The 22,380-nt window shown below is 42.4% G+C and overlaps 1 protein-coding gene across 1 annotated transcript in view; it reads left to right on the forward strand.

The window, feature by feature from the left end:
* Positions 1-20,002, forward strand: part of CNGA3 (cyclic nucleotide gated channel subunit alpha 3) — a 68,087-nt gene extending 48,085 nt beyond the window's left edge. Inside the window, exons 5-8 of the mRNA XM_066264846.1 lie at positions 3,035-3,106; positions 4,428-4,532; positions 15,410-15,516; positions 17,841-20,002. Coding sequence (XP_066120943.1) covers positions 3,035-3,106; positions 4,428-4,532; positions 15,410-15,516; positions 17,841-19,240 — 1,684 coding nt within the window. The 3' untranslated portion in view covers positions 19,241-20,002. The remainder of the gene's footprint in view (positions 1-3,034; positions 3,107-4,427; positions 4,533-15,409; positions 15,517-17,840) is intronic.
* The last annotated feature ends 2,378 nt before the right edge of the window (positions 20,003-22,380 follow it).

Below are 22,380 nucleotides of genomic sequence, written 5' to 3' on the forward strand. Positions count from 1 at the left end.
CTCCCACAGGCTGGATTACAGGCTGCCAGCAGCTGAGCTTGACCACTTTTGCATGCCCCCTTCTCCCCAGCCAGGCAAGATTGAGCTCACACCTGAGCCCAGTGGTGGCCCACTGGCTTCCACCTCTGCCCGCAGAACCATGCTTTTGTCTCCCGCTGCCGCCCGCCCTCTGGCGAGCCCTCAGCTGTGTGGGTGGGGGCGTTGCAGCTCAGACCCTAAGACTCACTACTGTAGACCCCAAAACTCCCTCCTTCTATGTGACTCTGCTCTGAATGCTGCAGGGGAGCTTGTTTGGCTGCTCTCCTGCTTCCCTTTGCTGGTATTGCTGTTTCCGGGGGAAATATTCACTTCAGCTTTGGGGAGTGACTTGTTCCTGGGGTTAGGGTAGCTATCTCCCAAAATGTTTCTCCCTGTGCCTCCTAGATTACACTCTCTTCCTGTTACTCTGGTCCTCTCCTCTCTCCCCGTCCCCAGGAGCCCCAGGTGAGTGGTTGTGAGAGAGATGTTCTGCGCGGTTCCTTTAAGAAGGATCCTGGGTCTGAGAAGTCAGACTCTTTCTCACAAACAGTATCCTGACTTGTTTCCAGCTAAATACTGTCCTTATGCCTCTTCTGGGCTCTGGGGCTGCAGGCTGAGACTTTGTTCCTGGGGCTCAGGACCCTTCCCCCTCTGCTAAATTCACTTCCTGCCATGCGAGTTTCTCCCTGCTGCCTTTCGCTCCGGGGAGCTGGGCAGCCCTCTCCGCGTTTCCACTTTTCCTACCAGTCTCGGTGTGGCTTCTTCAGTGTTCCTTGGTTGAAGAGTCCTCTTAGTTTAGTCCAAAGTTGGTTTTTCCAGATGATATTTCTTAAAATTAGTTTGTAATCCACTTTGGTTCTGGGAGGTAGATGTTGGTACGTCCGCCTACTCCAGCGCCATCTTGTCTCAGAGTAACCCAAGTTTTAATGTAAATCGAAACACACCCTAGCCTAAGTCACTTACCTATCATAACACAGTATTAAAATCATAATCTAGAACATAAAGACACAACTAAGCCACAGAAAAAAGGAAGCACATACTGTACTGTGCATTGTACTGTAGTAACAGAAAAAATGACTTACATCTCAACTTGTTTAACTTTTTATGGGAGTGAGCATTGTAAAATTGAAATGTCGTATGTCAAGACTGTCATAACCCGAGGACCCCCTGTATTATTTTACATGGCAAAAGGAACTTTGCAGATGTGATTAGATTTAAGGACATTAAGATAGCAGATGATCTTGATCCTGGATTATCAGGGTGGGACCCCACTAATCACATGCATTCTTCAAAGTAGAGAATCTTTCCTAGTTGCAGAGAACCAGGGAGACAGCATCTAGAAAAGAATCCAATCAGCTATTTCTGGCTTTGAAGATGGGAGAAGAGTAGCACAAACCAAGGATGCAGCAGCCTCTGTAAGCTGGGAATGCCCTCAGCCTACAGGCAGCAACAAAATGAGGACGCTGATTCTGTAACTACAAGGAACTGAATTCTGCCAACAGTCCAAATGAGTAAGAAACAGACTCTCCCCTGGAATCTTCAGAAGGGGCCACAGCCCTGTGCTACTTTGATTTTAGCCTGGTGAGACCCAAACCACACTCGGACCCACAGATCTGCAAGATAACTTTGGGTTGTTTAAAGCCATTAAGTTTGTGATAATGTGTTCTGGCAGCACTGCAAAAAGAATACATCTATTATTATAAAAACTCTTGTGTAGTCTGCTTTGCAACTTAGCTAAACATCAGGACCATTTTCCCATGTCCTGAATATTCTTCAACGATATTTGTAGAGACCCCATAGAATCACTGTTGATGATGCTGCTCCTACTGTCGCATGATTAGTTTGCTTACATATTTTGCCTATTATCCATAATAATAGCAAGTATTCTTTTATATGCATGTTTTCACACAGCTTTGGTTATTTCCTTAGGAAATGTTGTATACACTGCATTGATCTTTTTCAATGTATGTGTAATTAGCAGACATTTATTTCTTATTCAGTGTCTTGGGGTGGGGGGTTGCTTATGCCCCCTACCTTCTGCCTTGGTTTCCTTGGCTGTACAATGGGCGGTAATGCCTGCCTTGCAGAACTGTTGTAACTATTAACAAATAACCTTCATGACCCTGCCTAGTCCTGAAAAGACAGCCAATAAAGAAGAGGAAGCAAAGTAAAGCCATGTGCTGAGGAGACTGCTGCACTCACAGGCCCTTGCTCTCACCTGTATGGAGCTTGCCTCCTTCCTGGCCCCCTTTCTCGTCGTGGCCAGTGTTTCATTTGATGAAAAGACAGGTTTTGAGAAAAACAAACATGCCACACTCTTTCCTTCCTAAGAAAGCACTTTATCACTTTCCAAGAGTCTCAGTGACTTTTTACCCTAAAAGCAAAGGTGGATTTAACGGCGGGCGCACCAGGCGCGTGTCCTGGGCCCCAACTTCTGCAGGGCCTTGCAAAACCCCAACTTTATATTTTTTTCTAATGACACCAAGTTTGGGTTCACTTGTGCAATTTTAACATTAATAGTATATAATATTTTTATTTATTTAAAACTATGGTTAACATGTTTTTTAATTTTCCTTGTCTCTCTCTTTTTTTTAAGGGGCCCAATATTTTCTTCTGCACCCAGGGCCTCAACTAACCTTAATCTGCTTCTGCCTAAAAGTGTGGATTTGGGTTTATTTCCTATTACCTCAAAGTGCCTCCAGTCTCAGCTGTTTGTGACCTCCCAGGGGCTCGTGAAAATGGGTCAAAAATTGCACCACACTAGGCTGAACCACTGTGTACATGTTAGTGTACACGATATGAGTTTCACTGGCTGGCTTACCTTACATTTCAGAAATAACAATAATAATATTTATTATTGTTTATTATGAAATCAGTAACCTCCTTTCACCCCAGGGTGCTAGAATACCCACTTCCTATCCCATGCCCTCTCCTCCACATCACTCCAGCTTACCCCCTCCATGTCATAGTGTCTGTGGTATATGAAAATTGCTTAATGTCACCCTGTATTACCCAGTGACAAGGCAAGAAAGGAGGAGAAAGAGAAAAAGGAAGAAGAGAGAAAGGAAAACTGCCTAAAACAAGAGGAGTAAGTACTTAGAAAAGTGCTTCCAAAGAGGGGTTCAGTGATCACATGGAGCCTGACCCCACCCAGGGCCCCAGGACCTGGGACTAAGTGTGAGGCTGTCAGGCTTCAGGGTAGCCCTGGAGAGAAGGCTGGTGAGGACTGTGGAAGAGGAGCTGGTCCCAGGCAAGGGTCAGGCTTATGAGATCCTCTGAGGGTCTCGTCCTACAGGGAGAGTCTGGTGCAGCTGTGGAACTTCAAAGAGGGTCTACTGGCAGAAATGGTGGTCTGCAGCCTCAGGAGAGCAATTAGGGGCTGTCTCCATGAACCCATGCAAACCACCATCCCCAGGCATTCTATTTGGCCACTCAAATGCTGTTTACACAGCCCAGGTAAGCTGAGGCCTTCTCTTGGGCACTTGAGAATACTATAGTCACACATCTTAATCTATACCCAATGGTGATAAGTATTGGGAACAATCTGAATCCTATTGGTGAGCAGGTAATTTTGCACTTGCTGAATTCAGGTAAGGGCAGGAAGGTCCCTGGGTCTCTTCCAGGGCATAAGGGCCGCTCTGCAGACCTGGCCAGCATATGGGCTGGGGGAGAAGACACATGGACCCAAAGAAAAAGAATCTTTAGCACTACCTGTTAACGCTAATCCTCAGAAAGTCCTGAAAATGAAGCCAGAAACACCCTTAACCACTTCTCTTCTCAGTATTCTCATTTTTACCTACAGGGCAAAGCCACATTACCTAGGTGATGGACAGGCAGGATCCAGGTGCCTGGAAATGAGCTATTAGAATATCTGTGTAAATGATGTGAGAAAGAAGGCCCAGGCTCTCAAACTCTGTCCTGAGAAGGGCTGCCCAGACCCACTGAGCAGTACATGCATGCACATTGGCAGGCTCCAGCTGTGGGGGATTGTGGGGGTCAGGGGAACCTGGGGATTTCCACAAAGTTCCCAATGGTTCTGAGACTCCATCCACAGCCCTCAGTGATGTCATGATGCTGCATTTTTATTCCCAGCATCCTGAAGGCGTGGAGGATGCCATGGGGCACGTGGGAATGTCATCACCATGATTTTTTTGTCAACTTGGCTTCCTGGAGAACTAAGCTGGGAGGGAGAAAACTCCAGAGTCTGCTCTGCCTCTCAGCCTTCTTCCCTTGCAGGGGCCATGTGACCCCTGAGACCCCTGAGACTGACAGGATACTGTCTGCAACAGCCCTCCCTTGAGCTTCCGCTCACCACTGCCCTAGACTTCTTAAGCTAGGCTAGGTCTCTAAGACCCTCCAAAGTTGTGGTTAACCAACACACTGCACTGTGTGGGTGTCTGTGTTTCCAGAAAGAAGGACACCATTGTGGTGGACCCCTCCAGCAACGTGTACTACCGCTGGCTGACAGTCATTGCCCTGCCTGTCTTCTACAACTGGTGTCTGCTGGTGTGCAGGTAGGGGTATGGGCGGGACCTCCACCAAGGAGGCTAAGGAAGTGGGAGGGCAGTCAGACTTCCAGGCAGAAATCTGAGTCTCACTCAAGAGCCAGGCTCCTGATCTCCTCTTGGCCACCATCCAGCTGCTTGCACCTCACTTTCTCTGTCTGTAAGGTGACTCTGAAAGAGCACCATCAGGGCCCTCTGAAGCACTGATAGAGACCTGTGCTTGGGCACCACAGCAAGGGTCCTGGCACCTGGGGGCCTTAATCAATTGCAAGAGGAAGACGTGAGGCATGCTGCCCATTCTCAGGGTGGGGCGTTCCCAGCAGGGGTGAGAGACAGGGCTTTTCTCTGGTTGTAAGCTGTGGGATGGGCTTTTCACACTGGGGTATAGGAGTATGCTGCTCTTATGAAGGCAGCCAGGGCCTTTGGGGTGCAAGTTGTACTTCTGGAGTACAGGGACGAACTGCTGCTCTTCTGGGGATAAGTGGGGTCCCAGGACTTTTGTAAGCAAGCTGCAGGGGAGAGAGGCAAGGTGATTGGTTCCTCTGGAGAGGCAGAGAGCAGGAGGTTTGAGCCTCTCCTAGGAAGATACTGATTCTCTGAGGGTAAGGGGAGCTGGGCTTTCCTGAGCAAGCCTACAAGTGGGGCTGCTGGTGGGCTATGCTCTTCCTGCACAAGCGGAAGGACAGAGATGCAGGTGAGCTGCTGCTCTCTGTGGGCACACAGAAAATCTGCAGGAAAAGGAGGTCAGGGGGAGACCTGAAGATGGCAGCAGAGTAGGCAGATGCACAGACTCCCAGCTACACCACCGAATTGGATTATAAACTAATTTATGAACAATCAGCGTGAAAAACCAAATCTGGACTACAAGAACAGCTTTCAAAAATCAAGGAGCAAAGAAGAAGCCACAATAAACCTGGTAGGGAGCGCCTGAATCTCCCCTGCTTGCTGGAACGGGGGGGGGGGAGGGGGGGAGGCTGAGCTCTCAATTCCAAGGATAAAGAGCAGTAAATATTGCTCACAGCCACTTACCTGGTGACCAGGAAACAAGGAGTGTTGAAAGGGCCCGCTTGTCTTCCAAAAAGAAAGGAGAAAGAGAGAGACGGATGGTGAGGGGGAGAGGAATATAGGTGGTGACATAAAAAGCTGACTCATTCAGTGCTGGAGGTGACCATAACTGGGGGAGGGGTCGATCCTTCCACAAAGCAAAATACAAAAGTACTTCCAGGTCACAGAGATACAGACATCTCTCCAGCTCCAATCAGCGTAACAAGACACAGCTGAAAACAAGAAGTGGGGAGGAGGGGAAGTAACTCAGGTCTCCCTGGAGATCTGAGATACACCTCCCCCTACTGAAGCTGAGAAAGCAACCCACCCCCAGAGGGATTAACTGGCAAAAGAGGATTTCAAAGCCTCAAGTCACACCCACTGCATTCCTGGATACAGTTTCAAATAAGCCCCCTGCTGAGAACAGCAAACAAGACAATCAAGACTTCAAAGCAGCCCAAATCCTAAAGTGGATTACAAATAATAGCTGAAGCCAACCCAAGAAGACTTAGAAACAACACAAGTAAAAACTAGAAACAGACAACACCAAGCCTAGACTCAACCAGCTCTACAAAGAAAACACCCAGATTCCCAGGCATAATGAGAAAACAAAGAAGTACAATCCAAATGAAACCACAAGAGAGACCTTCAGGAGATGAACTGACTGATAGGGAAATAATCAAACTTCCGGATGCAGAGTTCAAAATAATGATTGTAAGGATGCTTAGGGAACTTAGAACAACAATGGATGGTCATCACAAACACCTAAATAAAGAAATAGCAAGTATAAAAAAGGATATTGAAATATTAAAAAAGAATCAGTCGGAGATGACAAATACAATATCAGAAATGAAGACCACAATGGAAGGAATTAAAAACAGGATGGATACAGCTGAGGATCGAATCAGTGAATTGGAGGACAACTGGAATGAAGGCATGAAAGCAGAGAATAAAAGAGAAAAGAGACTCAAAAAGTCAGAGGAAACTCTTAGAGAGCTCTGTGACAACATGAAAAGAAATAACATCTGCATCATAGGAGTTCCTGAAGAAGAAGAAAAAGAATAAGGGATAGAGACTTTGTTCAATCATATCATAGCTGAAAACTTCCCTAAATTAATGCAAGAGAAACTCTCACAAGTCCAAGAAGCACAGAGGACTCCATTAAAGAGAAACCCAAAGAAACCTACACCAAGACACATCATAATTAAAATACCAAAGCTAAGCGATAAAGAGAAAATATTAAAAGCTGCAAGAGAAAAAAAAGTTATCACCTACAAAGGAGCCCCCATAAGGATGACATCCAACTTCTCAACAGAAACACTGGAGGCCAGGAGGGAATGGTAAGAAATATTCAAATAATGCAGAACAAGAACCTACAACCAAGACTACTTTATCCAGCAAGGCTATCATTTAAAATTGAAGGAGAAATAAAAAGCTTCCCAGACAAAAAACAACTCAAGGAATTCATTACAACCAAACCAATGCTGCAGGACATGTTAAGGAGCATGGTGTAAACAGACCAAAGTGGGAAAAGAATATAGCAAAAGAGAAATACAGCTTTAAAGAATAAAATGACAATAAACAATTACGTGTCAATAATAACCCTAAATGTAAATGGATTAAATGATCCAATCAAAAGACATAGGGTAGCTGCATGGATAAGAAAACAGGACCCGTACATATGCTGTCTACAAGAGACACACCTTAAAACAAAAGATGCACATAGGTTGAAGGTAAAAGGATGGAAAAAAACATTTCATGCAAATGGAAATGAAAAAAAAGCTGGGGTAGCAATACTTATATCAGACAAAATGGACTTTAAAACAAAGAACATAGTAAGAGATAAAGAAGGCCACTACATAATGATAAAGGGAGCAATCCAACAGGAAGATATAACTATTATAAATATCTACACACCTAATATAGGAGCACCTAAATATATAAAGCAGACTTTGATGGATATAAAGAGCGAGATCAACATCAACACTATAATAGTAGGGGATTTTAATACCCCACTAACATCACTAGATAGATCCTCAAGAAAGAAAATTAACAAAGAAAGAGCAGACTTAAAGGACACACTAGATCAACTCGATTTAATAGATATCTACAGAACCTTTCACCCTAAAACAGCAGAATATACATTCTTTTCAAGTGTTCATGGTACATTCTCTAGGATAGACCACATGTTAGGGCACAAAAGTGGTCTCAACAAATTTAAGAAGATTGAAATCATATCAAACACTTTCTCTGATCATAATGGCATGAAACTAGTAATCAACCACAACAGAAAAGCTCAAAAATTCTCCAACACATGGAAACTAAATAGCAGGTTGTTAAATAATGAATGGATTAAGAATGAGATCAAAGAAGAAATAAAAAAATTCCTAGAAACTAATGATAATGAGTATACAACAACTCAAAATTTATGGGACACAGCAAAAGCAGTAATGAGAGGGAAGTTCATAGCACTACAGGCACACTTTCAGAAGCTAGAAAAAGCTCAAATAAACAACTTAACCCTGCATCTAAAAGAACTAGAAAAAGAACAGCAAGTAAAGCCTAAATGTAGTAGAAGGAAGGAAATAATAAAAATCAGAGCAGAAATAAATGATATAGAGACTAAAGAAACAATACAGAGGATAAATGAAACTAGGAGCTGGTTTTTTGAAAAGGTAAACAAGATTGATGAACCTTTAACTCAGTGTTTCCCAACATGGGGCCCATGCCCCACAGGGGGCAATTCAATAGTTAAGGGGGGCAATTTGAAAATGGACTCACAGGACTTTAACTCTTTTGCCTCGGGCCATTCAAATGCAATGCTAGATATCGGTGCCAGATTTAACAAAAAATGCAATTCTTAAATAATTGCGGTAAATAATTATTAAGTATAATTTCGTTTAACGAGACCAAAATATCAACTGGGTGATTGGCGTCGTCAAGTAAACTTCATCCTGGGTTCACCGTGGAGTGTGCCGTCTGCCGCGGGGAACCCTGGACATTTTAAAAACTCGCTAAACAACGCAGTTATTCTCACCTAATTGGCCCATCGCAACTTCTGTAGTGTTTCACATCATTCAGTTGGTGTTAATTTGAAATAAGTGTCAGTCAAAACTGTTGTAAAAGCTCATTGATTTAATAAATATACATATATATATTGTATAGATATAATTGGTAAGTATTTGATTTTATTTTTATCAATATTAAACTCTTTATTAAGTACTTCTTGCATCGGGGCTAGAAAGCACTAATATTTTATAAATATTATTGGGGCTATAATAGTGCATGCATGACAATTTTAATTTTAGAAGCATAACTTTCCAGAAAATTTTTCAAGTGGAAAAAATATAGATACCTTTTGATTTGCGGTGGTAGTGTAGTAAATGTGTTTTATACATTTAAATAAATATGAATTTTTAGTATACGTTTACTCTATGTCACATTGAATATATTTTAACACATATTTTAATATTAGTTTTTAATTGATCTTATTTTTATTATAGCCCATAGTAAAATGAGTGGTGCAAGCAAGAAAAAAACTCATCAATATTCAGAGGAATATTTAAAATTTGGGTTCATACCCGCTGTTCACATGAGCGAATTCCTTTTTGTCTTTTATGCCAGCAATGCTTGACCAATGAATCAATGAAACAAGGTCATCTTGAGGCGCATTTGAAGGCGAAACATAGTGCTCATATTAATTCAGATTTGAGTTACTTTAAAACTTTAAAGAAAATTTTTGAAAAAAGAACATTAAAGTCTCTATTTACTGCTCATACTTCAACTAATAATCGTGTTCTTGAGGCTAGTTATCAAATTTCTTTATTCATTGCTAAAACTGGAGAAAATCACAGTATAGAGAGAATTTAATAAAACCATCAATATCAGCATTTCTTAAAACGGTTCTTGAAAAAGAAGACAAAGATGTAAAAGCTATGCCACTCAGTGACAATTCTGTTAGCAGAAGAATAGACGAAATGAGTGAGGATATTGAAAAACAACTTATTGAAAAGCTGAAAACAAGAAAATTCTCCTTGCAAATGGATGAATCAACTTTGAGAGACAGTGAGGCAGTGTTGATAACTTACGTAAGATTATTGATAAAGGACATTTTGCTGAAGAAATGTTGTTCTGTAAAAGATTAGAAAGCACCACTACCTCCAAAGATATATATAATAAGCTAAAAAACTACTTAGATGTCAATGATATACCAATGAAAAATAGAACATCTTGTGCTGCAGATGGTGCTCCCAATATGATGGGCAAGAAAAATGGCTGCTTAAAATTGATGAAAGATGCGAATCCAGAAATGATTCTTGTGCATTGTGTTATTCATAGGGAAAACTTGGTAGCTAAAAACATCTCGCCTGTTCTGAATGAAGTATTACATACAGTAATAAAGTGTGTTAATGCTATTCAAGCTAGTGCCAAATGTGAGCGTCTTTTCAAACTATTTTGTGAAGAACAAAATGAAGACCATGTGAGACTTTTACTTCATCCTGAAGTAAGATGGCTATCTAAAGGAAACTGTTTGAAAAGATTTATGGAACTGTTTGATACTCTTAGTGATTTTTTAAGCGACAAACCTGAAATGAAGTATCGGTTAACAATAGATGGTAAAGCATTTGTGAGTTATTTAGCCAATATCTTTGAAACACTAAATATATTAAATAAGCAACTTCAAGGAACAAATAAAACTCTTGTCGATGCAAAAGCAAAGATATTTGGTTTCATTACCAATATTGAGTTATGTCAGAAACATATTAACAACAAAAACTTTAAACAGTTTCATTGGCTCCAAAAATGTGAAGTAACTGATACCACTTTACTTGTTATTGTCAATCATTTGAATATTCTATCGGCTGATTTAAAAGAAAGATTTTCTGATTTAAAACAAATTGATTTCCCAACATGGATGATGCAGCCAATGTTAGTGGATTTGTCTGATATATCAAGTATGCAGTATCAAGAAGAACTCACAGAATTGCAAAATGATGAGTCAGTTAAAGCTTTATTTAATATCAAAGGAGCGATGGCATGGCTTTGTGAGGAAACAGAAATCAAATACCCAAATTCAACCAAATGTGCAAGAAAACTATTGCTACCGTTTCCATTTGCATTTTTAGCTGAATGTGAATTTAGTGCTGTAAATGATTTACTGGTAAAAAAAAGAAATTGGCTGGATATAACACAACGTGGAGACTTGAGACTAAAGCTAACCAAATTGGAACCTAATATAAAATCTCTGTGCAGCAAGCGTCAAGCACAAGGATCATACTAAATTAAAATAATAAATTAATATAGAAAAATCTGTATTAAAATTATTTGGAATTTAAATTTCTGTTTTTCATTATATGTTTTGAAATTTTACTTACTGTGTTTTGTTAACAATTTCATAGTGATTTCTTCCTAGAACCTATCATTTATGTTTATTAAGTGAACAAATCAATTTTTTTAATGTTAAAAATTATGTATTTTACATAGGGGGGACATAAAAATTTTAGAAAGGTTAAGGTGGAACATGGCACAAAAAAGGTTGGGAAACACTGCTTTAACTAGACTCACCGAGAAAAAAAGAGAGAGGACTCAAATAAATAAAATTAGAAATGAGAGGGGAGAAATAACAACTGACACAACAGAAATACAAAGGATTGTAAGAAAATACTGTGAAGAACTGTATGCCAAAAAACTAGACAACCTAGATGAAATGGACAAATTCCTTGAAACATACAATCTTCCAAAAATCAGTCTGGAAGAATCAGAAAACCTAAACAGACCAATTACACCAAATGAGATAGAAACAGTTATCAAAAAACTCTCAACAAAGAAAAGTCCTGGGCCAAATGGCTTCACAAGTGAATTCTACCAACTATTCAAAGAAGAACTAACTCCTATCCTTCTCAAGCTATTTCAAAAAATTCAAGAGGAAGGAAGACTTCCAAGCTCCTTTTATGAGGCGTGCATAATTCTGATTCCAAAATCAGGCAAAGACAACACAAAGAAAGAAAATTATAGGCCAATATCCCTGATGAACATAGATGCTAAAATCCTCAACAAAATATTAGCAAACTGGATCCAACAATATATGGAAAATATCATACACCATGATCAAGTGGGATTTATTCTGGGGAGGCAAGGCTGGTACAGTATTTGCAAATCTATCAATGTTATTCATCACATAAATGAAAGGAAGGAGAAAACGCACATGATAATTTCAATAGATGCAGAAAAAGCATTTGATAAAATCCAGCACCCATTCATGATCAAAACTCTCAGCAAAGTGGGAATACAGGGAACATACCTCAACATGATAAAAGCCATCTATGAGAAACCCACAGCCAACATCATACTCAATGGGCAAAAATTAAAAGCAATCCCCTTAAGATCAGGAACAAGGCAGGGGTGCCCCCTTTCACCGCTCTTATTCAACATAGTCCTGGAAGTCCTAGCCACAGCAATCAGACAAGAAGAAGAAATACAAGGCATTCAGGTTGGAAAAAAAAAAGTAAAGCTATCATTATTTGCAGATGATATGATATTGTATATAGAAAATCTTAACGTCTCAGTCAAAAAACTACTGGACCTGATAAATGAATTCAGCAAGGTGGCAGGATATAAAATTAATACTCAGAAATCAGAGGCATTTTTATACACCAACAATGAACAATCAGAAAGAGAAATTAAGGAAACAATCCCCTTCACTATTGCAACCAAAAAAATAAAGTACCTAGGAGTACATTTAACTAAGGAGACTAAAGACTTGTACTCGGAAAATAATAAAACACTGATAAAAGAAATCAAGTAAGATACAAACAAGTGGAAGCATATACCATGTTCATGATTAGGAAGAATAAACATCATTAAAATATCTATATTACCCAAAGTAATTTATAAATTCAATGCAATACTGATTAAAATACCAGTGAGATATTTCAAAGATATAGATCACATATTCCAAAAATTTATATGAACCAAAAGAGAACATGAATAGCCTCAGCAATCTTAAAAAAGAAGAATAAAGGGGGAGGTATCACACTTCCCGATATCAAGCTATACTACAAGGCCATTATACTCAAAACAGCCTGGTACTGGTGTAAGAACAGGCACATAGATCAATGGAACAGAACAGAGAACCCAGAAATAAACCCACAGCTCTATGGACAACTGATATTTGACAAAGGAGGTAAGGAAATACAATGGAGTAAAGACAGCCTCTTCAACAAAAGGTATTGGGAAAATTGGACAACAACCTGCAAAAAAATGAAACTAGATCACCAACTTACACCATTCACAAAAATAAACTCAAAATGGATAAAAGACTTAAATGTAAGGCATGAAACCATAAGCATCTTAGAAGAAAACATAGGCAGAAAGCTCTCTGACATCTCTCGCAGCGATATATTTGCTGATTTATCTCCACGGGCAAGTGAAATAAAAGACAGGATAAACAAATGGGACTTTATCAAACTAAAAAGCTTCTGCACAGCTAAAGACAATAAGAACAGAATAAAAAGACAAACTACACAATGGGAGAACATATTCGACAATATGTCTAATAAGGAGTTAATATCCAAAATTTATAAAGAAACTTGTAAAACTCAACACCAGGAAGACAAACAATCCAATCAACAAATGGGCAAAAGAAATGAATAGACTCTTCTCCAAAGAGGACATACAGATGGCCAATAGGCATATGAAAAAATGCTCAACATCACTAATCATTAGAGAATTGCAAATTAAAACCACAATGAGCTATCACCTTACTCCAGTCAGAATGGTGCTCGCTCATCAACAAAACAACACAGAATAAATGCTGGTGAGGATGTGGAGAAAAGGGAACCCTCCTGCACTGCTGGTGGGAATGCAGACTGATGCAGCCACTGTGGAAAACAGTATGGAGATTCCTCAAAAAATTGAAAATCGAACTGCCTTTTGACCCAGCCATCCCACTTTTAGGAATATACCCCAAGGACACCATAGAAGGGTTCCAGAAGGAGAAATGCACCCCCATGTTTATAGCAGCATTATTCACAATAGCGAAGATCTGGAAACAGCCCATGTGTCCATCAGAGGACAAGTGGATTAAAAAGCTTTGGTACATATATACTATGGAATACTACTCAGCCATAAGAAATGATGACATCAGATCATTTACAATAACATGGATGGACCTTGATAACATTATATGGAGTGAAATAAGTAAATTAGAAAAAAACTAAGAACTATATGAACCAATGCATAGATGGGACATAAAAATGAGACTTAGAGACGTGGACAAGAATGTGATGGTAACAGGGCGTGGGGTTGAGGGGTGGGGAAGGGGCGAGGAAGGAGAGGGAGGGAGTGGGGGGAGGTTAGGGGTACAAAGAAAACCAGATAGAAGGTGACGGAGGACAATTTGACTTTGAGTGAGGGGTATGCAGCATAATCAAAGGTCAAAATAATCTGGAGATGTTTTCTCGGAACATATGTACCCTGATTTATCAATGTCACTGCATTAAAATTAATAAAAATAAGATTTAAAAAAAAAGGAGGTCAGGATGGGTTGTTTTTTCTCTAATGGGGTAGACAGGGGTCAGTGGGGCATTTTTAAACAAGGTACAGGGTAAGGATGCAGGGATAAGAGGCTCCATTTCTGAAAGTGACTCGTGGCTTTGGGACATTCCTGTTCAAGTCTGGAGACAAGAACGCAGGGTTAAGGGGTTCTAGGAAGGTGGGATTCGGGCCCCTGGAGAGGCTGAGCAGGTGTAGCTACCTCTTTTAGGGGGTAAGGACTTTGGGAAATTCCTATGCAGGCATTCGGAGACAAAGCTGTTGCTCTTCTGGGGTCTACAGGAGGGTTGGGCTTTTCTAACCAAACCTTATGACACAGTAAAGGGTGAGTGGCTCATCTCTGAGAATGAGCAATGAGTTGGGGGCTCTTCCTAGCAGGCCTGCAGGGCAAAGATGCAGTGTGACCTGTTGCTCTTCTGAGAGTAGACATGGGGTGCAGAGGAAGGAGGCAGAAGAGTTTGGGGCCATTCCTAAACAAGCCTGCAAAGCAAGATGACTACTTCTGGGGGTAAGCAGGGCTTTGGAACTTTCCTGAGGATGTGGTAGGACTGGGATGTGGAAGAGAGGTACTACTCTATGAGGGTGAGCAGGGGCTTTGGGACTTTCCTGAGCCAGCCTGCCAGGCAAGAATGCAGGGGTGAGTCCTGCTCCCCTGGTGGGTATTGGAGCCATCTGATCATGCCTCACAACAAGGAATGCAGATACCCATGGTTCCCTGAGTGTAAGCAGGGGCTTTTGGGATTATCTGAGCAAGGGTTGGTCGCTTGCACTTCTGAGGGTATGAGGTGAAGACAGGGAGAACTCAGGGCCTTTCCTAGCATGCCTGGGGACAAAGAGGCAAGTGGCTGCTCTTTGGGGGGTAAGAAGGGTATTTTGTGGGTATTGCCTGTATGAGAAAGTGAACATAAAGATCTGGAAAGTAGAAACTATTTACTGGTTTGTTCAGTTGTTAATCTCCCAGAAATCTCATTTTTTACTTTAGAAAGGGCACCTGACTCCATCAGTGAGGCCTGGAAAAACTGTCTCTCCTAGGATCTCGGAACTTACTGTTCAGAAGCAATAGAGTCCATTATTTGGGGTTAATCCCAGCCTTTCTTAGCTATGTGACTTTGGGACAGAAAAGCTTCTCAGAACCTGGCTTTCCCCATCAGGGCTGGGGTGAGGGTACTGGGGCACAAACCCTGCAGGCAGGGCAGTTACTGGATGAACCAACTCAGTGTTTACAGCAGAGCTGGTGCCCAGATGAGGACCCTGTCCCAGACAGCCCAATCCTTGTTACGCTGGTTTAGGGCCTGTTTTGATGAGCTGCAGTCTGAGCACCTGGTGCTGTGGGTGGTCCTGGACTACGTGGCAGACGTCCTCTATGGCTTGGATGTGCTGGTACGAGCCCGGACAGGTGAGTATGCCCTCAACCCAGAGTCCTGTGGGCCAGGCTGCAGTCCCCACATCAGGAGGGGCCTGGGGGACCACAACTATGTTCAGGGAGATCCAGAATGGTAGGCTAGACATTACCTACCCCTGACCACCAGAGGCCAAGCATGCCTGGGGAGCCTCTGGTGCCACCTGAAGCTTCCTTAACAGTGACCACTTGGACAGGACCCTGAGCAGGGGTAATGACACCTGGGTTCTGGGTTTCTTGTCCCGATGAGCTGTGTGACCTTGTTTAAGTTGAGCTGTCTTTCTCAGCCTCATTGGTATTACTTATGATGTAAGAAAGCCAGATCATCATCCCAAAGCTCCCCTCCAGCCCCGCACTGCTGGAAGCAGAAGACAGGGCTCGGTCGACCTTCTCTTGGACAGTCAGATGACCCAGGACATGTTATCTGTGGCTTTTAGAGGAGTATTACATATGGAGAACTAAAATCAGAAACAGGGCCTTCTTACAGGTTACCTCGGTTGCAGTTGGGAACTAAACTCCCTCCCTCCCCCATGCCTCAGAACCCAAGCCGTGCATCTTTGGGGAACCTTTTTCTGATTTGCACAAAGATATCACATAAACTATCGGAGGTCTTGCTTGTAACTTCCAAGATTTTTTAATTATAAACTGTGCCGTAGTTGTCAGTATAAACACGGCCCAATCACAGTGACAAACCATGTGGCCTCACAGTATACAAAGCTTTTCAGCACTTCTGTTTTCTCAGTAGAACTGCTGATTTAGATACTAAGGCCCAGAGATGCTGAGTGACTGGTCCAAAGTTACAGTCACTGTCCAGCAGCCTACCGGCTTCATGGCAGTGCCCAGCATCGTCAGAGAAGACCTCATGTACACACATGTACACACCCAGCTTGAGGCTCGCATGGGTGTGGTGGGCACTCCACAGTCATTTAAGCCTACCAAGACACAAGAGCTCCTGGAGTGACCAGACTCGGTGGACTAACTGTCCCTGTTTCAGCCAAACTTCAGCAGGACAGGTAACTCTGACTCAGACATCGACTCCACCCCTCCTTGTGCTTTGGTGGTACTGCTGGCAGGAAGCTGGAGGATGAGGGGGCAGGTGGGCACAGAAACCAATTGGCTGTGGATTATATTTCAAGGGGAAAAAACACTTCAAACTTGAAAGCAGCTGTAATAAGGGAGTATCAAGAGGTCTCAAGGCACAAGGAGTGCTATGTAATGAACTAGGTTCTCAATAAACATGAGTATAACCAAAGAACAAGATAAGGAATACGGGGCTGGGAAGCAGGGTATCTCTAACATGTGACAACAGATGTGATGTTTATCTTCCCCAGAAGGGCAGTCCTACCCCCGTGCACCTCAGAGCGTGACCCTGGACCTGTAGCAGCTGCAGAAGCAGCCCTTGGGCCTGTTAGAAGCGCCCAAGCCCTAATGTTAGGGATAGGCCCAGCATTCTACGTCTTACAGAGCCCTCAGAGTGACTCAATGATTACCAAAATCTAAAAAGAATTCATTATATTATTCTCTTTACTTTTGCACATGTTTGAAAATGTTATAAAAATAAAAATTTTAAAAAAGAATGCAAGTCATGTTCACCAGATTGATTTCACCAGTAATTATGACTCCCAATGTTCAGACCAGTCTGACTTTTGGGGGGTGGGTTTCAGGCTTCATGTTTTCAAAACCCCTTGGATGGCAATAATGTACAACCAGGAAGATGTACTACTGCTTTCCTACACAATGTCTTTAAAAGGCCAGTCATGCCCCATTAGTGACTAGTGAAATCAACTGAATGGGCTAGAACTTGTGGTTTTAAATTCATATTTTCAAACATACACAAAACCAGAGCAAGTATATTATGGATTCCCATGCATCCTCACCCAGCTTCCACCATTATCAATATTTTGCCAATCTTGTTTCAGCCACCTACCTCCACCCCTTTTCTCAGCTGGAATATTTTAAATCAAATCTCCAGACAGTAACCACTTTATCACGTATCTCTAATTTTAAAGAACCCATGAAAATAATGTTCATTTATGTTTTAAAATTTAATGATCATTTCTTTCTATCTCTAATACCCAATCCACATTCAAATGGATCCAATTAATCTATATTTTTTATTGAATAAAATGGATTAGAACATCATAGACTCATAAATATCAGAGTGTATTTCCTGTAGTAATGGTAAATGTGGCTTTTGAAGTGATATCTATTTCTTGTGTATAACTGTCTTCTGTAGCCACATTATGAAATATCTTTCTGTGGGCCATAGTAAAAAAACGCAGCCTCTTTGATGCCCAGGTGACCTCCATCTCCTTATTTAGGCTTTCTCGAACAAGGCTTGATGGTCAGGGACGCCAAAAAGCTGTGGCAACATTACACAAAAACCTTGCACTTCAAGCTGGACATGTTCTCCCTAATCCCCACAGACCTGGCTTATTTTAAGCTGGGCATAAACTACCCAGAGCTGAGGTTCAACCGCCTATTGAAGTTTTCCCGGCTCTTCGAATTCTTTGACCGCACAGAGACAAGGACTAACTACCCTAATGTGTTCAGGATCGGGAACTTGGTTTTGTACATCCTTGTCATTATCCACTGGAATGCCTGCATCTACTTTGCCATTTCCAAGTTCATTGGTTTCGGGACAGATTCTTGGGTCTACCCAAACATCTCAAACCCAGAGTATGGGCGCCTCTCTAGGAAGTACATTTACAGTCTCTACTGGTCCACTTTGACCCTGACCACCATTGGTGAGACCCCACCCCCTGTGAAAGACGAGGAGTATCTCTTTGTAGTCATAGACTTCCTGGTGGGTGTCCTCATTTTTGCCACCATTGTGGGCAATGTGGGCTCCATGATCTCAAACATGAATGCATCACGGGCCGAGTTCCAGGCCAAGATCGACTCCATCAAGCAGTACATGCAGTTTCGCAAGGTGAGCAAGGACTTGGAGACACGGGTTATCAGGTGGTTTGACTACCTGTGGGCCAACCGGAAGACAGCGGAGGAGAAGGAGGTGCTCAAGAGCCTCCCAGACAAGCTGAAGGCTGAGATCGCCATCAACGTGCACCTGGACACCCTGAAAAAGGTCCGCATTTTCCAGGACTGTGAGGCAGGGCTCCTGGTGGAACTTGTGCTGAAGCTGCGGCCCACGGTGTTCAGCCCGGGGGACTACATCTGCAAGAAGGGGGACATTGGGAGGGAGATGTACATCATCAAAGAGGGTAAACTGGCAGTGGTGGCTGATGATGGGATCACCCAGTTTGTGGTCCTCAGTGATGGGAGTTACTTTGGGGAGATCAGCATCTTAAATATCAAGGGGAGCAAGTCAGGAAACCGCAGGACGGCCAACATCCGGAGCATCGGTTACTCGGACCTGTTCTGCCTTTCCAAGGATGATTTGATGGAGGCGCTCACCGAATACCCGGATGCCAAGAAGGCCCTGGAGGAGAAGGGACGGCAGATCCTGATGAAGGACAACCTGATCGATGAGGACCTGGCCAGTGCGGGGGCAGACCCCAAGGACATCGAGGAGAAGGTGGAGCACCTGGAGTCCTCCCTGGACACCCTACAGACTAGGTTTGCACGGCTCCTGGCCGAGTACAATGCCAGCCAAATGAAAGTGAAGCAGCGTCTCAGCCAATTGGAAAGCCAGATGAAGCTCTTTGGGAGCAGCCCTTTGCTTGATGAGGGCGCTCTAGAACCAGATGCCAAGCAACAGTGAACATGCTGAGGTTTGTCTCCTGCCCCCTGGAGTCAGCTGTCTGTGTGATACCACATAACCCACATGGCAAAGGACTTGGCAGGGTTGTATTTCAGCTATTCTTACCCTTTGCAAGCTGAGTGGCCTTGGCATAGTCTCGGTTTTTCATCTAGAAAATGGGACTCATTATGTCAGCCCCAGTCAAATGGCAGGTTACTAAAAGGTCCACATGGAACACTGCATGGGGCAGGACTTTGTAAAGTACATGGTGTCCCCAGCCCAAGCATATGAAAGTATGGGTACCGAACTTATGTTTTATTCGTGAGGAATTTTTAGACTTCTGACCTTCCTTTTGTTATAAGTGAAAGGTTATTTAGTCCCCATCCCCACCTCCTGGGAAACCCCCCCACACCTCCTTTTTATAAAGGAGATGTAACAGAGGCTGACAGCATGGTGCAGTAACTCATTCAAATGAGCCTCACACAGGCAGTTTAAGGCAGATTTCTGAATCTGGTGTCTCCTTGAGGGCTCGTTGGGGCCCTAGAAACCCAAGCCTTTGGTGGTGCTGTGACAAGCACAGGATGAAGCAAGGTCACCCCATTTGAGGTCATTTAAAGTCTGTGATGCAAATCCAAACACCTTGTGAAATGGGAATCTGTTTCATAGAAAAGAGCACCTCATAGAAAAGGCTGGGCCAGACCTTGCCAAAACGACTCGAAGACAGTCTCTCATCCTTGAGTGGGAGCTCTGGGGAGGCCTGTCCAGACTGGTGAAAGAGTTATGTTTAGGGGAGAGCTTTTCAGGTGGAGGTTGGAATGGGGCTCTCAACCAACCAGATCTGACCATTGGGACTTTGAAAAGATGAGACCCTTAGGCTATATATTTGTACATTGCCCCTTCACCCTCTAGGAAGCCTCCCCCACCCCCCAGAATTGCATCCTGAGGCAAAGCTCTTAGCAAGCAACAAGTGTATGTATAGTGTGGAAAGTAATTTTTTAAAAAACCGAGTAAGTAGAATTCCATTAACATTTTATAAGGTATTTATGTAATTGGGTTCTATGGCTGTAAATTATAACTTTAATGGCCCATCCTTTGCTTACATATGCATTGTAAATTACACCAAGAAGAGTCATCTCCTGACAGACAAGCCATACCGGCAGGTTTTCCTTCCTTCCTCTTCAATCTCTCCTCCCTCCCCCCCTCCCTCTTCTTTCTCCTCTTCTTCCCAGATAAAATGCCCCATTTTGCTTTGGCAATTTTGAAATCTGTGTTCTGATGTTATAATCCATATGCCACATGACTGGGCCCTAATGTAGTTCATACAAAAGATGCTGCATTTTCAAGTCTGTATTTTGAATTTTTATGGGTCTCTTCCAGTTTTTAGTATAAATTATTTAACCATTTTAACTTTTTAAAATAAATTTAAAATGTCTGTTAAAGGAAGTTATGATCCACGCTCATATTATCAGCAAAATGCAACTAGCAATGTATTTTCAAAATGTATATATTTTAAAAGCCTTAACTATTAATTATGCCTACGTTCATATTTGCACAGGAAAAATAAAAACCTATATTAAAAAATATTGAATGGCTCCTGCTTCATATTTTGCCATCAGGGAAGATGCGGTCCTGAGGCATGTTTCTGGGGCTGTGGCCTGGCTACCCCGAAGAGAAGAGGTGCTGGTGGGCAGTGGACGGCACACACTCCTTGTGAGGGTGCGCACACAGCCAGGAGCAGGGAAGGGAGTGCAGCCAAAGCTGCAGCGCGTGTCAGCATAAAGAAATGAAAACATTCAGATATATAGGCAGTGTGCCCCGGGAAGGATGCTCAACTTGTGGTATCCTTTGTCCAGGGTCACACAGGGTGTTCAGGCAGTTAGGGAGGCATGAACAGACAGGAAGCTGAGAGAAGCTGGGGAAGCATATCCTCTGCTCTTCCACTGCTTGTGCCTGAGATGTTTCTGTAATAAATTAGAAAATAGGAAGTCAGGCCTGCAAGGTTCAAGTCATAACCTCACTATCGTGGTCCAACCACAACAAGTCTGTTACAGGGTCCTCGAATGAAAAAAGGTAAGGAATTAAATAAATGATAGACAGAGAATTAAAGATATATACATAAAGATGGGTTTGGGAGGACTGCACAGCAAACAGTCTCTACTGCTCCTAAACTGATGCAATAGCGGCCCCCAGAAACTCATCGTCTTTATTCAAGGAAAAAGCATGGTCCATTAGCAATTCAATTGTTTCCAAGACAACTCAAAGATAACCCTCACCATACCATTTAGATCTAACTTTACACCAATAAGAAACTAGCTTCCAGCTCTTCTGGAGAGCATGGGTGGGATAAGCAATAGTCAGGTAAAGCTCTTTGTTAACTGGGCAGGTGAGATGGGTGGTTAGGCCCAGCACCTGTCCCCTGGATATAAAAACACCCTGTTTATAGTTTGGTCCCCAACAGATCTCCCTTTTGTATTTATTAAAACTTCAAATTCACATGTTGTGATTCATACTCATCTGAATTGCCATGTTCGGATTTGGAGGCAGACTGGAAAAATATAAAATAAACAACAATTTTAAAATAGCCAATGCTAACAGATACTATAACAAGTGTCCTAATACAATGAAGTGATTAAAGCCTATTAGATTATCAAGCAAAGTCTTAACTAATACAACAGGATCTAAAATAAAATTCTTAGTCTTAAATGTCCTTAACATGTTATAGTAATTTCACCAAGTCCATGTTGACACCATCACCGCTTCATATTATTTGTAAATATAACTTCTCACTTCAGTCTGAGAAGTGTCCCAAGGAGCAGGAGTCACACACATTCAGGAAAAGTCCACCAGGCACTGGAGTTGCAGTCACATTTCCATGCTTTGCAACTAGAGTCCAAGTCCCAATGACCACTGCTTCTAACTGGCAATGATTCAGGTAGACTGGAAAAGCCATCTGCAGCACATATGGAGACAGAGCTTCTGTTTTCTTTAAACTGGAGAGGTGAACCCAGGGGACCTTTCCCTGGAGCTCTGCAACCATGGCATGGTGAAGAGAACATGGGGATACGCTATGCTGAGTAGCAGAGGTAAATTTGTCTAAATTAGGAGCAAGTCCCAGCCTAAAATAGGCATGGGGCATTGAGGCAAGAGGAATAAAGGAAACA

Source organism: Saccopteryx bilineata, chromosome 3 (genome assembly GCF_036850765.1).
Source record: "Saccopteryx bilineata isolate mSacBil1 chromosome 3, mSacBil1_pri_phased_curated, whole genome shotgun sequence".
NCBI lineage: Eukaryota > Metazoa > Chordata > Mammalia > Chiroptera > Emballonuridae > Saccopteryx > Saccopteryx bilineata.